The 18,846-nt window shown below is 32.2% G+C and overlaps 2 protein-coding genes across 2 annotated transcripts in view; both read left to right on the forward strand.

Moving 5' to 3' along the window:
- LOC140052544 (uncharacterized) overlaps positions 1-18,846 on the forward strand; it is a 45,579-nt gene that overhangs the window by 9,735 nt on the left and 16,998 nt on the right. Inside the window, exons 9-28 of the mRNA XM_072098152.1 lie at positions 803-857; positions 2,470-2,751; positions 3,286-3,534; positions 3,738-3,872; positions 4,674-4,823; positions 5,452-5,592; positions 5,906-6,037; positions 6,303-6,581; positions 7,029-7,337; positions 7,758-7,831; positions 8,313-8,568; positions 8,922-9,021; positions 9,617-9,687; positions 9,998-10,212; positions 10,392-10,479; positions 10,655-10,731; positions 10,998-11,034; positions 11,229-11,326; positions 11,410-11,532; positions 11,947-12,107. Coding sequence (XP_071954253.1) covers positions 803-857; positions 2,470-2,751; positions 3,286-3,534; positions 3,738-3,872; positions 4,674-4,823; positions 5,452-5,592; positions 5,906-6,037; positions 6,303-6,581; positions 7,029-7,337; positions 7,758-7,831; positions 8,313-8,568; positions 8,922-9,021; positions 9,617-9,687; positions 9,998-10,212; positions 10,392-10,479; positions 10,655-10,731; positions 10,998-11,034; positions 11,229-11,326; positions 11,410-11,532; positions 11,947-12,107 — 3,032 coding nt within the window. The remainder of the gene's footprint in view (positions 1-802; positions 858-2,469; positions 2,752-3,285; positions 3,535-3,737; positions 3,873-4,673; positions 4,824-5,451; positions 5,593-5,905; positions 6,038-6,302; positions 6,582-7,028; positions 7,338-7,757; positions 7,832-8,312; positions 8,569-8,921; positions 9,022-9,616; positions 9,688-9,997; positions 10,213-10,391; positions 10,480-10,654; positions 10,732-10,997; positions 11,035-11,228; positions 11,327-11,409; positions 11,533-11,946; positions 12,108-18,846) is intronic.
- On the forward strand, positions 14,226-18,308 carry LOC140051621 (uncharacterized). Its single transcript, XM_072096894.1, has 4 exons — positions 14,226-14,397; positions 15,479-15,639; positions 16,405-16,540; positions 17,067-18,308. Exons 1-4 carry the CDS (start codon positions 14,302-14,304, stop codon positions 17,133-17,135), a joined length of 462 nt encoding a protein of 153 aa, XP_071952995.1. The 5' UTR covers positions 14,226-14,301; the 3' UTR covers positions 17,136-18,308.

Raw genomic sequence — 18,846 nt, forward strand, 5'->3', positions numbered from 1 at the left:
CCAGAAAGTCCGTTTAACTAGGGCACGGTAGTGTTGGAATTTGTAGGTAATAAAGTTGATGTTACGCATGACTAAGCAAATTTACAATGATGACTGAATGACGGTTATTTAAAGGAATAAAGAAATTTGTTTCTGCAGCAGCAGCACGACATACTCTATTGTGTTGTATTGTATGGATTTAAACAGGGTAAATAATAATTATTATAAGTACTTCCTTATTCCATGTTAGCATATTGAAAGTTACAGCAGACATACGTTGGCTTGATCAATGTGTTTCCATCTTTCGTAAGTAGTATTATGCCTATTTTGTTGTTATTCCTGCATACGTAGACCAGTCCTTCGCGTGTTTACTTATCTCTGCTTAGGTATACTCAAACTGACTTAATTTTACATGAAAAATTACCTACTATGTCTTCAACTTTCTATTGACACTATACAATGCTTTCTGTATGGAGAACCAGCTTAGGTAGGCTTATAACTGCAGTAACATTTGACATGGACTGAAACTTCTACTCATAACGAAATATCTACTAGATTCTTTAAAGTGCACATGTCGTTTTTCTGAGAAGAATTGTTCCACCAGCTGAAGTAAGAACGAGGAAGGAGCACCGTGCAAGGAGAGCCTCGAACATGTACCGATCCATGGCTGTCACAATTATCCCTGATTTTAACGGTCGGTCACTCGAATCGTAGAGTCGAAAGGAAATCTCTAAATTCACAAATAGAACTTAACTAATTAAAGATAATTATTTAGCAAAGGAGAATTTATTTAAAATTTATCAAATGTTTTATTTTATAACAGAAAAACATGATTTTTACAATTATAACTCTGATTCAAGTTATTGTCTCTTGCTTGGGTAAGTTAATTTCCAATTTTAATTTCATTTCATTCCTCTTTATTTCGGACTTCATATACATAGAATACACAGTACATCATTAACAAAAGTTACTTAACACTAGATGGTACGCTCGCTTCGCTCGCGTACCATCTAGGTCGTGCCCACAGATGGTTCTCGAATACATAATAATTTCAGCGTTAAAAAACTGACAATTTCAAATGTACGTACAATAATACATGTCGTTTACAGAAACGAATAAATAGACACTGATTTATGTACTCAACTAAAATTAGCACCCTGGGAATTACTTCCGAAAGAGAAACTTGTCACAAAATGAGATCAATTGTTGGTTTTCAATTGTTTCTTAGAGCCAATTCATACTTAAGTTGGTTCCTACCCTACCCACCAAAGTTGTTTTGCGTTTAGGGAATATGATGCACCGTTGGCCTATCAGGCTCTACTATGGCTTTACAACGCTACTCATTCCAGTGAGGGAAGGTTGATGATATGGGTGATTTAACTGCAATAATAAAGATTTGTACATAATAAATATACTGAAAACGCTAGCACCAGCTCATTATCCGTTTAAAAAAATTATATCCAACCTCTGCAGCACAAATGGATCGAATTTCTGTTATGAGTATACAGTACTTTCCTTTACGACGCCTGAGGGAATAGACACTTGTTCCATTCATCGCAAATCAATACATTTGTATAAACGTATATTAAATCTATCAAAATAGTATTTTTTAAAGAAAATCGGCCTGTCTTCAACATCATGATATTGTACTCGAGCTGTTCAACCGGTTTTCAGCTATCAAAAACAATTATCGTAGGAGGATATAGGAAAATGCGAAGCCTCCTCGAATTTTTGTGGCGGGTATTTTTCAAGATTGACATCCATTAGACAGTGTATACCACGATCGGAAAACACCCCTATTTGGGGCAAATCGTTGAACCTAAATTCGTTTTAATCGTCAATAACTAATTATCTAACTTAATTTAATTAGTAAACAGGGTTACATCAGGTGGTTAAAATCAGTACCGAAAGTACGAACCAACTTTATATACCATCGAGTAAAAATTCTAAAAGTAAGGCGCGATTTACCGAATTTTGCCCTTACGTAAATTTATATATAGAAGCTAGACAACAATTTACATTTAGGTTGACTTAAATATAAAAAAACAAAAGCTCGTTCCATTTTTTATGAAGTTTCGATTCAGCTAGAAATATTGTTTAGCTTCACTTAATTCTTTATATGAAGTTATAGACCGAATTCCAAATAAGTCAATGGTTCATATCAAAATTTAAATACAAATTAAAATAATGATTATAATAGTATTGGCTTTTATTCTTTGATTTTACATCAACAAATATATAACTATTTCTGCTAATAAAGGACCTATTTTTAATTTCTCTACAGAGTTAAACCCATCCCTACATTCATTTCTGTATTGCTTTCTATGAAACGTTTACTACAATTAACACTTGAATTTCTAAACAAAACGGAATATCATTTTAGTATTTATTTTTTGTGTGATTGCAAACATTATAAACATTATTTAAATACAGATCAATACATATATTTTGAGTGCTTTATGATTATTTGTGATACATGTTTTCTCACAGGAAATGATGGATATATAACAGTTTTGAATGTTAATCCACAAAGCAACAGTGACAAATATTACCAATGTTACACACCTAGTACATTTACTGGTTATAGTTTGAGTTACGGTAGATCTTTTGAAGTCAGAAGTGGGGAAAGTTTAGATGAAACATCGTGGGACGTGCCGCGTGGTGTTCGTAGATATGTTGTAGAAGATCCAGTAGGCATGGGAGTGTATTATTGCAAGATACTGAACAATGGCGCCACCACAGTCGTTCAAACTACTAAAATAAGGAACAATGGTAAGGCAAGAATGGTCTAATTACATTCAATAATTAATTTAATAACAATCTCTATTTTCAACTAAACAACTCGAATTAATACAAATTTACTATATAAATAGTATTAACAATATTGTATAATATCATATGAATGATTAAATTGCCTCCCAAAAAACATGAAAAATGAAGATAAATAAAGTTAGACGTTTTGTAGTTTTCATAATGTTAATCACTTCTAAAGAAAAAAAACGAAAAAAAATGTATGTTTTCACTTATAAAAAGTCAAAATAAGCAGTAAATTTAACAGAAAAACCGTTTTCTGACAGGCAATTTGACTACATTTTGCTTTAATTCGGGTAAATCCGAAAAATATAATTTTTTAATCAAAGTGAACTAACTATTATTCAACGAAAAAAAATGTTGTTATAGTGGACTATACTCCATATGTAGCGTAGTTACGTAGTTATGATTATTGTGACTTTATATTACAACAAATGACAAAACTCTATAATAGGCCTACTGCATTAAGTTTTTATTTATTACTTTATATAACAGCTCTAATAAAACCGGCAAATTCTAAAAACACAATAACTACAAACGTTGGAGATTCTGTCACAATTACATTCGACACAGACGTACAAGATTTAGCGTGGAGAAAAGATGGCTCCCCTAAAATAAATGAGGGGTCGGAGCAAAGTATGACCTTTGACCCAGTACAGACAAGTAATGCTGGTGTTTACGAGTTGCATGAAAATAGTGAACGAGAAGATCGTAGGCATGCGTTTATCAAGTTGATTGTACGAGGTATATACAGTTACTGAAAATACAAGAGTAAATTGTAGACCTACTACCAACGGCAAAATACTGATAATACCCTGATAAATAGTAGGCCTATATACAAATAGTCTCCGTATCTTCATTGATACCTCTGACAGTGAGTACAGTATTTGTATACTGTTTTTAGATGATAATGAAATCATAAAATTGTGTGCGATTCTTTTTTTTAGCCTGTCCACGTCACAAATGGGGTCCACCTGATTGCACTGGTGACTGTGAATACTGCTATAATGGAGGCGTATGCGATGATAAAACAGGATTTTGTATCTGTGCACCTGGATTTAGTGAATCTACATGCGAAAATGGTAATAACACACAACATAACTATCTTGTTGTAAGCTATGACAAGCAAAGCTCATTTAAGAGTTTTGACAAATTGAATCGAATTAAGTAAATACTATGAGAAAATTATTAGTACAGTTGTGGCTTGGTGGTTATGATGATTGGCTACCACTCCAAGGGTCCTGGGTTCAAGTCCCGTCACTTGTCAGGATAAAATTACAACTCCACTCTCAAAGACTTGTAATAATTTGTTTATGTAGACCATCTTGTGTATAATGTTTGTCTTGTGAACATAATGAGGGTCCTTAATGATAAGCAATTGTTGGATGGATCACTCTCTCAATAAATATGGTACAAAAACTAAATGGCAATGCTATATAGATTACGGATGCTGATATTATAATGGAGGTACATCATGATAATTACATTATATTCTTTCTATGATTTCTATTATTTATTGTGACAAGATAAGAAGATTTACATTTTTAATTTGAGTTTGACAATATATTGAATTGAAAATGTGTATGAGAAATTTACGAATACAGTTAAAGACAAGGCTAGATTACTGGTATTATAATATTGTATTCTCGTTATTATTATATATTATAATTTCATCATCCACATGTTAGATTTTTATAAAATGTTTGATGTAAATAATATCAAAATCATCAGGCTCTTAATAATCAATAAAGGAATAATACAATATAATAAAAGACAAATACACACAAATTAAAAATATAAAAAATACTTTACAATGTATTATTTTGGTGGAGAAATATTAAGGCAGAATGTACATATTTATTAGTTTTGCTTTTGTTATTTAGAATGCAATGGCAATAGACATGGTTGGAATTGTGAAAATCGTTGTTCCAAGAGAGGTGGTCTTACTTCATGTAAAAACTATCAGTTCTGCTTACCTGATCCATATGGATGTAGCTGTGTTACCGGTTACAAAGGATTGAAATGCAATACAGGTACAGCACTATATTTTATTTAATGGTCATAATATATTTTCCATTTTATATTCCAAAACGATTTTTATCTTTATTGTAATTATTATCACATGGACGTTCTAAAATAGAACAAACTTAACTAACAGATACAATTATGTGGTATAATTTGTTATATAACTAAACTGTTTTAAACCAAAAAAAACAACATATGTATGGTACACGGGGACACAACCTGCTTTGTTTCCGATATCCCCCCCCCAAAAAATCATATAATGAACTCAGTATAAAACTTACTCCAAATAACGAGAAGCAAATCATGATTCAACATATAATTAACTCGTTTTCTTTCTTTTTTCTTTCTTTTTTTTCTTTCTTTTTTTAACCTAAATAATTTGAAAGATTTTAATCTAAATTGTGCGTGCGATAACCTCTCTTTATAGTTAAATCCAACGACGTTTACGTGTATTTCTTACAACCACACAACTTATAGTCGAATCCATCAATCTGGGGTGGATCCCAGGAACCGCAGGGGTATATTAGAATAAAAAGTGTGTTTTGCACATCCCAAATTTACTATGTTTATACGTTTTAGACCTTTTTGTTTTCTATATCGTTATACAAATGCAAATAACATAATTTAAATTAACAGTATGTTCAACTGGTACATTTGGTGCAGACTGTGCTCAAACTTGTCATTGCAAACAAGGTGGTTGTAATCGATATACAGGAAGATGCACTTATAATCAAGACTCGTCTTGTGTGGACCCATGGACGGGATCTAACTGCCAAAGTAAGACCATGCTAACGGGGCCGGCAACTTGGGTTCTTACTCGATATAACTCACTATTCAACTTCCCATTTTCCAATAATAACTTACCGATATATAATTATAAAAACATCACTAGATGTTTAGTTTCCTCAATACTATGTATACTTTGTAAAAGCTGAAATTTTGTAAACTTTAAGTAAACCTGCACGTGCTTCTCCTAACGCTTTCCCTCTTCAAATTCTTCAAATGTTACTCCTAGTTCTGATGCTATAATCTCAATATAAAATATCAATGCATTGTTTAAAATAATAATAATAATAATCAATGCTTTCAGGATGTCAGTCTAGTTTATATGGAGAAAATTGTGATATGGAATGTAATAAGCCATGCGAATGTCACAGGATGACTGGAAGGTGCATAAAAGGGACGTGTTTTTCTAGTTGGCTTGAACCTTACTGTGAAGTTAGTAAGTGAATTTTGCATTGTCAATCACCAAATGGAAAACATCAAGGAAATAATGTTGAAAACACGCTGAGATTTAATTCAACAAATTAATTTAAGCCTAATATAAATTAGAAAAATACGAGAAAAAATAGTAGGCATACAAACAAAGCTTATGTGTTCCTTAAACATGTTACAGAATGTAACAATTGATATTATTACTGGATGTAACACAAGTCGTGTGTTAAGCAAAAAAATTATATAAATGAAAATGTATGTTTTATTCACAGAAATTGTTAATACCACATTTACTCCAGCAAATAATGGCCAGAAAACAAATGTTTCTTGTTCAGTTTATCAGACTGGTTCGGGCGAGGTTCAAACAATGATTAGGGTGACAAAGAATGACGTCATAACAAATATCACAACACCATTGGAAACTCTACAAGATGGAAACAATACAACCAAGCATACCTTTTCTGTGATATCTGACGTTGATTCAACGTACAAATGTGTAATTGTACAAAACCATTTTACAGCTGAAAGTGCCATCCTCTTTGACATATTTCGTAAGTATGATAGATAAAATTCTTCGGTACTTAATCACAATGGACTATTTTGTGTGTAAAACGCTTATAAACATTTATATTAGGCGCTATTATTATATAAATACAACTACTATTATTATTATAAATTTAAGTAAAAAAAAAAGTAAAGGTGAGTCCCGTGTTCTCTGAACGTAGGGGAATGAGCTGTTAGGAGCTCATTGTACTAAGCCTCGGCATTATGTGGTAGGGTGGCCAGTTCCTTTCCACGTCGCCTTTTTTCTCCCTAGTATTTTCAACCAGGTACTCATTTTATAGCTGAGTGAACTGGGAGTTGTCGGGCATTGAACCCGGGTCTATTGTACGACAGTCAAGTGTCCTAACCACTCGGCTATCCAACCATTATAAATTTAAGTAGGTAAATAAATTTGTTATTGATAAAATATGCCTAATAACAGTTTTTCTCGAAAGGTTTGCCTACATATACCGGAAGTCTTATGACTCTTAATACGTCAAGCACCACTATCACCATTGGATGGACGGCATGGGACAGCAATTCTGACGATGGAGATGGTCCAGTTGTTGGATACTTTTTATACCACAAACTGAACAATACTGATGATTGGAAGAAAGGTTTATATCAGAATGACACATCAGGTACTGTTTCTGAGTTGATGTGGGATACACAATACATTGTTGGTGTTTCAGCTGTGAGACCTGGTGAAGGAGGAGAAGGACCAATTGGGGAAGGAACCGTCACAGCAAAGACGATGTGTGGGCGTAAGTGTTTTGATCTTTATTCTTTAACTATTTTAAAAGATATTGAACTCAATCTACTTTGCTCAAGTTGGAAATGTCTGCTCTGTTACACCACAAAACTATATTTTAAAATTAAATCATTAAAATCAAACTATGTTCCTTCTATGAAATACATACACAAACTCACACCGACTTAAACGCCAACACAAGACATACCTTTATCAGTATAATAATATGATTAAAATGTAATTAACCCTTTCAGATAATTTAAAACAACAAAACGTTACCATAAAAGCACATCGACATCGCGTGATAGTTCCGATACGGAAAATTATCCATGATATCATGTTGATCACACTGCGGTACCTATTGATAACCACATACTTTAATACGATCATCATATCTTTCATTATTAAATGTATCCATGTATTTGTGTTATAGAGCCGGATTCAGTTGAAAATGTTAATCATAAAGTTTTGAACGAATATCCACAAACTGTATTGGTGATTTGGACAGTAAGTTACTATGATTATATTTAAAATATATTTATACTATAAGATGAATTAAATGTTTCATTACGTGAAGCGTCGTAAACACGAAACATTGACGTTCGATTTGATTTTCCGGGGCCGGACCGGAACCCTGCCGGAACAGGTGTGAAAGACCCGAGTTTATGTTTGTTGTAAAAAACATACAGTTGTGGCTTGAAAGTATTTCTCGCTGTGTAATTCCAACAAGATATATAAATTACAGAGTGAACCACAACCACAATTATGTCTCAATACTGTTTAGATGTATGCGTGGTGATATGAGAACAGCAAGCTAATGCTTGAAGAAATGTATTCTACCTGAGAAACGTTTTGGTAAAAATAAATCAATCGTATTTTAGAATTCCCTAAACATTATTTGAGTTTCATTTAATGGCCATGACTGATCTTTTGAGTCAAAATTCAGTATATTAAATTGATTACTACTTAACATTATGTTTATGTTCAGCAAATCGACACAGATAAAGACATACTGAAATGCTATAACACGTCATACATAGTATACAAAGTATATCTACAATCAAATGACGGCGAAAATGAGCAGACTTTCGAAGGTAGCGGCTCAAACCTAACTATTGGGAATTTGAGTTTAAATGCATCGCCTTACAACATTAGGTTGACCGTCTCAAACAAAGACAGTGAAAGTGAACCTGTTAAAAGTACCGAAATTGAAATTGTAACTACACGTGAACCTCCGGATGAAGGTTGGTATCCAAACAATTCAATTTAAACGTAAACAGTGAATGTAGACCTAATATTTTCTGTCATAAAGTTTAGAAAAACATACAATTACATTTGGACAACCGCAATCTGTTATTTATCCAAGAAATTAACAGAAATTTGCATTGAAAAACTGACATATCATCATACAAAAATATCAATAAAACAGTAAAAATACAAAGAAGCACCATAACACAATTCTCTGATAAAAGATTAAAATGTTTTCAATATTAGGCCTACATTTATTATTTATAACATAAACACATTCATACAATGCATCTAAAAATGTTAAACTTTGACAAATCATATTACCTATAAACATTATTTTCTATAAAAGAAATCGAGGAACCAAGAAATTCAACTCCTGCTGGCATAATTGGTGGTGTACTTGGAGCTTTCATGTGTATCGTTATATTTATTGTAATTATTATATTTGTGTAAGTATGAACCTTGTTTATTTCCGTATTATTTCATGGTTATATTTCAATGTAAAATAGTACCTTACACACAGCAGGGAAGAGTGAATCATTTTTATCATCATAATAATAATATAATACTACTGTACATCTATATAGCGGGTAAACACGATCAAATGCGCTTTACATAGCATGATTACCTCGGTCATTTTTTTGTGTCAAACACGTATGGAAACATACTCCTATAATGCAGCTAGTAATCAGCGCAAATCTGTCATTCCTACAGACGATTACATTTGGTTTTGGAGTTCTTGTATTATCTTGTTTGATTTATATTATGTATCCGGATATCCCGTTTATTATTAATTTCTATGCGATCCGTTTCCTATTACTGCTGTGTATTAGGGGGTGCAGTGTCTTAAACAATATAATAATAAACAGACACAACACGAGGAAATCAAACGGACATATATTACGGTTACACTAACCTGCCGTAGACAATAATTCGAATATTAAATTCAGCTATAACTGCTACTATTTTTGAAAAAGTTAATTAGGGTTTTGTGTTTTTACTTCATATTTCATAAAGTTGTCTGTTATTGTGTTTATAATACAGGAAAAGAAAAAGTGTGAAAAATAAAGAAATTCAACGAGGAGAGGACGATAAACGACAGCTTACTTTAGAAGGTATATTATCATACTAAATTAAAATATTTAGGCCCTGTCTTCTATACCTACATAAACTATATATAGAAGTAAACTAATTATATTGATTCAAATGCAGGCCGGAAAAACTGGGAATTACGGTCGATATTGTAGAAGTTTCTGCTCGGATATAACACGCTGTTCGAGCAATAATTGCTACTATAATATTTTGACCATTGTATAACATGCTCACACTTTTGCTATTCAGCGAATATTTCAATGTTGAAAAAACTTCAGTTCGCAGTTACATAATTATTTAATGTTAGAATGTTTACTATTTTTAAAAATTCAGCTCCGATGCAATTCAAAAAAGAAAATAACGAGAACAATTATAACACAGTCGCTACAGACTCAGCTGGAGATTTTTTGACCACCGAATCAAGTGTAGATGCACCGCCAGAGAGTGAACATCTGACGTACGAAAATGTAAAACCAAGGAGAATTCCCATTTCGAAATTGGTATTCTATTTTGTGAATAACCAAATAGAATTACATCAAGAGTTTGATGTGAGTATTTAAATCGTAGTAGATATATGTCTACTTTAATACTATATTTGTGAGCCACGACAGCCAGGTCATTATTAATGTTGCTCCTTCATATTTTCAAAGAGCGTACAGAAGTGCAATCTGCAGATCCTTAGACTTATGAAGGAGTTAACGAGGGATACATTTTATCAATCTTTCAGTTGCTTTCAGTCGAACAGGCTCATACATGGGAAGTAGCATCTAAAGAATGTAACAGAACCAAAAACAGATTTAAGAATATTGTTCCTTGTGAGTAACGAATTTGTGACATTTTCGTATAATTTGTATTAAAATATCATATATTTGTAGAAAACGGTACAAACTTACACATTATATTGTAGTTGAATCACCTATTTGAGATAATTTTGAAATCATACTTTCTATAAATGTAATTGTTTTGGTTAATTATTTCATTTCTCCTTAGATGATCATGCAAGAGTTGTGTTGGACAAAGTTGACGGCGATCCTGATTCGGATTACTACAATGCAAGCTATATCGATGTAAATACATTTTAGATATTTAGAGAATATAACTCTGACATTATCCAACAATATGGTAATATGTACATTTCCTAATTATTTCTCATCACAACGACATTAAAAATACTTCGATTTGTAATATAATTTATTGTATTACAATATTCTATATTTGCCAAATTCCATTTAAATATTTATGTATAATGTACACCAAACAATAATTTTCAATTTCTAAATAGTTATTTGAATTATTGCATATGATAGTTGATATGTTTTTATTTTATCAACAGGGTTATAACAAATCGCGTTATTACATCGCCAGCCAAGGTGAGAATAAAAATAAATACAATTTTAAATCAAGTTTGAAAGGGATTACCTATGTTAATTTAAAGTTTCATCGGAATAATTATATTTTAAGACAACATTTCTAATTCCTGTACGCAGTTATTTAGTGAGATACAACATTTTTTCTTAATAATACTTTCGTATTTTATCATGAGGTCATTATTTATCTTCATTAGGTCCCAACAAGAACTCTCTTGGTGATTTCTGGCGAATGATCTGGCAGAAAGATATTAAAGTAATGGTCATGCTTACCAACATCTTTGAAGGAACTAAAGTAAGCATTATGTAATCATCTATGTTCATGTTTGAAAACACTTTCACAATAACTCCTATAAAATTGAATTTACTTCTTTTTAGGAGAAATGCAAGAAATACTGGCCAGACGAAGAAGAGTGGTTCGTGTTTGATGACATTAATGTAAAAGTTGATAGTGAAGAAACAACAGAGGATTACACAATTAGAAACATTGTAATTTGGCTGGTAAGTAGGAGATGCACCCTAAAGAATCGTTACAGGCTTTTGAAAACGGTCACTTGAACAGACCACTCATCATTTGTATACAATATCAAGAGAATTGCATTTATTTTATTTTATTCAATCGAACAGGTTTGAAACAAACAAAGCCAGGACTGTTTACAGCACATTGATTGGTCCTAACATTGATCAAGGGCTTCTCTCATCCAGTGCCCACCTTGACCAGAGGAAAAGCATGGGTCAATATGTATGAGGCAGATGCAGATGCATAAGAGTCAGCAAATGCCTAATGTGACCCCAGCTCCATATACAGCACCCGATATTCCCAGAACATGTCTGGCAAAGAATGTAATTCTTGTGTTGATTCAAATAAAATCAGACTATAACATGACATAAATCTTGACATTAATATATTTACAGGAGGAAGAAGGCACTGCTGAACAACGTACCATTAAGCAGTTTCATTTCACTCAATGGCCTGATAAGGGAGTACCAAAGTCTGCTTCAGGATTACTGCGTCTTATTCAAAAAGTGAAAAGTGTTCGAGGGACTTCATTGACTCCTGCATTAGTACATTGCAGGTATGTTTACCAATATCTTTGAAGGAACTAAAGTAAGAATTATGTTTATGTACCGTAATTACTGTGCCAGTAAGTGGGACATTTATCGTAATTGTATTTTACTTAGTACGGTAATGTATACAATTATTCGTTCTTTTCCTTTTTATTCGTTTTGTTCCAGTGCTGGTGTTGGCAGAACCGGTACCTACATTGTTGTTGATGCCATGCTGGACATGATTATGGCTAAGGAAGCTGTCGATGTCTTCAAATACATAAAGGATATACGTGAAAATCGCATCAATATGGTTCAGACTGCGGTAAGTTTTGAACCATGCCTAATTTAAAAATAAATTCGTAAGCGCTTTTACTTGGGATATGTCGAATGAGGGAATTTTAAATTTGCCTATAACGCATTGACGTGTCACATGGAAATGACCGAAACTATTGAAATCTCCATAATTATGTTGAAAGGTAAGAATGGTAGTATTTACATTCTCTACAACAGTCAGAATTTGTTCACGCGCCTATGTTTCTAAATTTTTATAATTTCTTTTGTTTTCAGGCTCAATATGTGTTCATTTACAGCGCGTTGAGTGAGTTTTATCTCAATAGCGTTGTACAATTTCCAGTCTCTGAATTTACAAGTCGCATAACAAAGTTGAAGCGTGTAAATCGTAAATCAAAGAAAACGTTCATTGAGGAAGAATATGAGGTATAAATGCATTGTTTATTTTGTGTTTGTATACCGGTATCTATTTATATAAATTTATAAAATACAAGCACAGTTTTAATTGTTTTGGAACAGATGTTGGTTTCCATAACACCACCACCAACTCCAGAAGAAATGTTGAGTGGACGTCAGGACCACAACATTAAGAAAAACCGATTTGGAAATGTGTTACCAGGTATAAACGTTGATAAAAAATACCATTAGTATAGTTTGACGTAAGTTTACACTTACACTTACACATGTATTTTACCGCCATTTTTCATTTCTACATTTTAATTAACATCATATCTAAAATTTTAAATGAGAAAATATATGGTTAATAATGAATTCTGGCATCTTATTATGTAAATATACCGGTATTTTAACTACTCTAAACACTTACTTTTAATTGTCACAAATGTACTTATATGTATATAATATATTCATCAATGAGAATTTAAATAAACGTGAGAAGAACTCACACAAGACAAAAAAAAAGTTTACACTTTTTTAAATCATCATATTATGTTTACATTTCAAACATTAGGTCATCCTATACATATTATATTTCGTTTACAGTCGATCGATCTAGAGTCGTACTGAATTCAGAAAGCAACAATTACATTAATGCCTCATTCCTTAATGTAAGTTTTTTATATTATTTATTTGGTTATTTCAGCAGATTCTCGGTATACTAACTATATCGAAATTTCTCCAGTATCAAAGTCCGTGAAACAGCATATCATATAAACTGAAAAAATTATTATTTTTTTATTGAACCAAATAATACAGACACAAATGGTATAAATAACTAACCATATTTTTATATTATGATACACTGAGATGCTGTATTCTTATTTAAATAATAATTTATTCAAATTAGGTTTATTGTTAGAGTAATCGTAATTGTTTTTAATTATTTCAACGTTTACTTTTGTGTACAAAGGGTTATAGAGTGAGTAATAGATTCATTGCTACCCAGATGCCAATGGATGATACAGTGGATGATTTCTGGCGACTGGTTTACGAGTGCAAAACATCAAATATTGTCATGTTGAATTCTGTGGACCATTCAGATCCGGTTGGTACAGAGCAAACATACACTTTCACTATCTTTGTATTCAGCTTTCTTGTCAGTTATTTATTTATTAGGCCTACTTTGTCTTTTAGCATATTGGAATGAGTTGCTCTGTTGCTTCTATTATCACAGCATAATGGACTTCCTCCTTATTTTAGGTCCCATGTTATAAAAGGTTTGCAGTATAACAATTATGGGCCAATGGCCTGCATTCGCCATTGATTGAAGCGGCGGGTTAATATAATTCTTCAATGGGAAGATATTTTCATTTCAAATAGTAAACACATTTATTCATTATCAAAATGTATATTTTATAATATTTTCTTTATGAATGCGCCATAAAATCGTAATACTAATTTATTTTATGTTAATCTTATATCATAATCATTCAGACATGCGCACAATATTGGTGGGACGTAGGCAACTTTATGACTGTTGGAAATTTGAAAATACAATTTGATTCCGAAGAAAGCAGGAACCAGAATATAATAGTCAGATCTATGTCAATACATACAACGGATAAGGTAAAGTACTATTCAGGTTATGGATTGTTTCGACTGGGAAAGAGCACGGCTTCTAGCATGGAAGAAGTAGGTCAAACTAGAAGTAGCCAACATGATGTAGGCCGTGTAGACCACTGTATCGTCTATTGCGAATTCTCTGGATTGTATATAGTGACCACAAGCTATTAGGCTATATACAAATTCATTTATCATTATTTGTAATGTCTAGTACCAATTGTTATAATTATGTATGGAACGCCGTTTACGCAACATTTTGATGATATGAATTTTATGACGCGATATGTGAATGAAATGCATCGATATGAATTGAATGGCGCGATATATGAATGAAATGTTTTGAATTGAATGCTTTGAATTGAATGTTTTGAATGAAATGTTTTGAATGAAATGTTTTGAATGAAATGTTTTGAATTGAATGTTTTGAATAAAATGTTTTGAACGAAATGTTTTGAATGAAATGTTTTGAATGAAATGTTTTGAATGAAATGTTTGAATTGAATTGAAAAGTCAAACTATTGGCGGCGTATGTCATTCCCGCTCGCGAGTTTTAACCTCTTAGGCCTAAGCCTGGGTACCCTCATCTCCTTTCCACGCTGTCATCAATATGGATCCTTTACAGAGAATCCTAACAGACCTGACATTGGAATACATATTTCCGAACACAGGTCTGTTAGGATTCTCTGTAAAGGCAGCGTGGAAAGGAGATGAGGGTACCCACGCTTAGGCCTAAGAGGTTGAGAAAAAAAATCGCGAGCGGGAATGACATACGCCACCAATAGTTTGACTTTTCAATTCAATTCAAACATTTCATTCAAAACATTTCATTTAAAACATTTCATTCAAAACATTTCATTCAAAACATTGCATTCAAAAAAATTTATTCAAAACATTTCATTCAAAACATTTCATTCAAAGCATTTCATTCAAAACATTCAATTCAAAGCATTCAATTCAAAACATTTCATTCATATATCGCGCCATTCAATTCATATCGATGCATTTCATTCACATATCGCGTCATAACATTCATATCATTGAAATGTTGCGTAAACGGCGTTCCATAATTATGGGTTTTCTTCAGGTATCTGAACCATTTTGTGTGACACAATACCAAGTTACTGATTGGCCAGTTGGCCAAGACACTCCAGAAAAGTTAGAAACATTGCTGCAGGTGTATGAAATGGTTCAGTCATCCCACACCGTTGTTCGAAACAAAGCAAATCCAATTGTAGTTCACTGCATGTAAGCATTAAATTCGAACTGAATAGAAATACAAGAAACTATTTGAACATCAATAAAAACATTCAATCATAATTAAAGAAAAATTACTTTACCATTATTTCACATTTTTATTAACATGTAATGTTATGGTTTGCCAGATTATATACTTTTTTAGATACTTTTTAAAAATTATTAAAAACACATTTATTCATTAAGGCTTATGGAAATCATGAGGTTTCTTAAAGTTTTTTAGACTTAGAATTGTTTTGTATACCTTTTCCTGGCCAGCATTATCTTTGGGGTGCCTCTGTCTTGGTTGTTGTCTCTGAGCACCCGGTCGTCTGTGGCAAGGCAAATGTGTATCCTGCTCCTTTGTTTGGTCACCTAGGTAGGGGTCCGGGACCGCGACAGAACGACAACGGATGGGGACCCTCCAAAGAAATTGCATTTTATTTGTCAGGAATTTGTATGATTTATTTCTTTTTATTTTTAAATGCGCCTTGAGCACTCTGGAGTGGTATGTGCGCTATAAAAATCTTCTTCTTCTTCTTCTTATTATTATTATTATTATTATTATTATTAGTGGTGGTGTTATTATTATTATTATTATTAATATTATTATTATATTAACTAATTCCCGTCTTCTATCTTAACTCAGATTAGTCCATCTTTCAACGCCAGATAAAACAAAAACATTATAATTCGTATTCCTATCTGTAGGAGTATGTCCTCAGTCATTCAGATTAATTGTTTTAAATGTCTTTTAATGTGAAATATGTTTTTTAGAAACGGTGTTGGTCGAACTGGAGTTTATTGCACTATGACAGAAACGTTAGACAGAGTGAAACATGATGACATCATCGATATATTCAAGACTGTAAAACTACTTCGAGAAAACCGGTCAGGTTTGGTGAATAATACTGTAAGTCAAATGTTATGTTCAATTATATACAACATTACTACATTCTTCCAGGTGGTAATTCTTGCCTTCTGGTTTGTGGCCATATCAACAGTTTAATTTCTTGTTCAATTTATGTTTAAATTATCTTAAACTGTTGATGAATAAATGTATATTATGATATTTTTACTATAACCATGGACCTATCTAATTTATAGGTCCATGCTATAACTGCCTATTACTTCACTCACCGATGAATGTGGTCTTCGAAACATATTGTCATGTATATAGTTTGTGTTGTTTAAGCTACCAATACAATTGTTAATAGTTAGCATCAAAACGGATGTGATGTTTTGTTATTAATAAATTATGTTTATTTATACATTTATTGTAAACTAATTTCGCGGCAAAAGCTAATTAGAGACAACGTTGTAATTTCCTATTGTAAGGCAAGAAGAAAACAAGGTAGTAGGTCTACCTCCTTACAAACCATATGTTTTCAATTGTTTAACTAATATTATAATATTTACATTTTGTTTATAAATCTTAGGAGCAGTATTCATTGTGTTATGACCTCGTGGGAGCCTACCTTCAACAATTCGCAACGTATTCTAACTAAATTATGCTTACACCAGCCTACGCTGAAAAGTATTATATCTTCACTGCACGTACATTATACTACGTTAAAACATGACGCAATGTTCACTGTTGGTGAAGATGTAAATTAATTGTTTTTAATGATTTGTAAAATAACACACCAACTGAGCTTGAAAGAAAGCCAGGAGAGTGACTTGGAGTAAATAAGGGCATTCTGAACAATAAACTTTGCGGAAAGGACAATAACCTACTTTATGTTCATATAAATCCTCTTATAAATTTAAAATATTATTTAATCGTTTACAAAAAAATGACTTTATTATCGTACATTATAGAATAAATTTGGTTATTCCAGTAAGTAGGTATAACGTTACTAATTTTAGCAAATTAATATTATAATATATAATATCTTTAGTTACTCCATTTGGTAGATATAAATCAACTTCTATGTTCTTGTTACTTGTTGAGATCTATTTAAAAATACTAATAAAAAAAAATAGTTAAACATAGGCCTACATTGTTTAGCAGTATTATTGCGAGATGTTTTAGTTCGAAATGTACATGCCCCTATACTAAACCATGTTTCATTACCATTTTTATAAGATCAAAATAATAAGGTCTACATATTATACCAAACTATAAAAATATCATTTAAAGTAAGGGACGTTTGTAAATAAAAAAAACTTTCAACATACAGATGCAGAAAACTCTGAGCATGTGCAGATTGGGCTCATCTAGCTCATTAGCATAACATTTATGATCTTTTGATCTGTATTTTATATATTTTAAAGTTTATGTGTGTCTTCAATTTTTATGTGATTTATGTATGTGGTTTGAAGTATTGGAGAGCCACTTTGATAGTGCTTGCACTGTTGGCAATCCACAGGGTACTCCATCCTCACTTCGTTTGTTTATGTTGTTGTCTGTATACCTGAAAATTGAATAAATAAATAAATAAAATAAATAGATGCAGTTGCAAGACTAAATCAGCTGAAAGGTTTAAACGAACCAGATGCCTATCCTGGTCGACTGTTTTAAAGACGGGCTTCTATTACGACTGGTGTTTTATGTCATGGAGTGACACACGGGTATTTTCTGGCACGACTATTGGTGCCATAATTAATGAATGGCTGTAGTTGTTGAAACAAATAACATGATTGCGATCTAATCTACCTTCAAAATATATCTTAGCGTATTTTTCCGTCTCATAACGAAACCTCATTATACGTAAAAATGAGAACGTTCTTCATGAATTTTTAATTTCAGGTGACAGTACGCAGACCATATTAAGTTTAATTAATTAAAGTTAATGTTTCATACAATACAAGGTATGTATGAGCCTAAAATGTTTACTCAAGAAAAACCTGTGTACAAATAAATAACAAGTGAAAAGAAACAGAATGAATTGCATTAGGTCTAACAGATTAATTATTTAATATACATGAACATGTGGCTAGTAAACTGTTACTTTATAATGATTTAGATTTAATTTAACAGTTAACATAAAAAAAGAAAATACAGCAGCAATCAAGACATCGGTAATGAAAGATCATGATGCGGTCCTTTTTTTCCCTCACAATAGGTCTAAACAACCGTATGGTTGTTTTGGGCACACTGCATTGATATTTTATTTCCTAAAATATAACGTCTGTACCATATTATGATGCACATTTATAGATTTGTTTGTACTTTCAATAGTAATCGGTATCCGCACGCCCGTTATTTATTATACA

The sequence above is a fragment of the Antedon mediterranea genome, chromosome 6, assembly GCF_964355755.1.
Source record: "Antedon mediterranea chromosome 6, ecAntMedi1.1, whole genome shotgun sequence".
NCBI classification, from domain to species: domain Eukaryota; kingdom Metazoa; phylum Echinodermata; class Crinoidea; order Comatulida; family Antedonidae; genus Antedon; species Antedon mediterranea.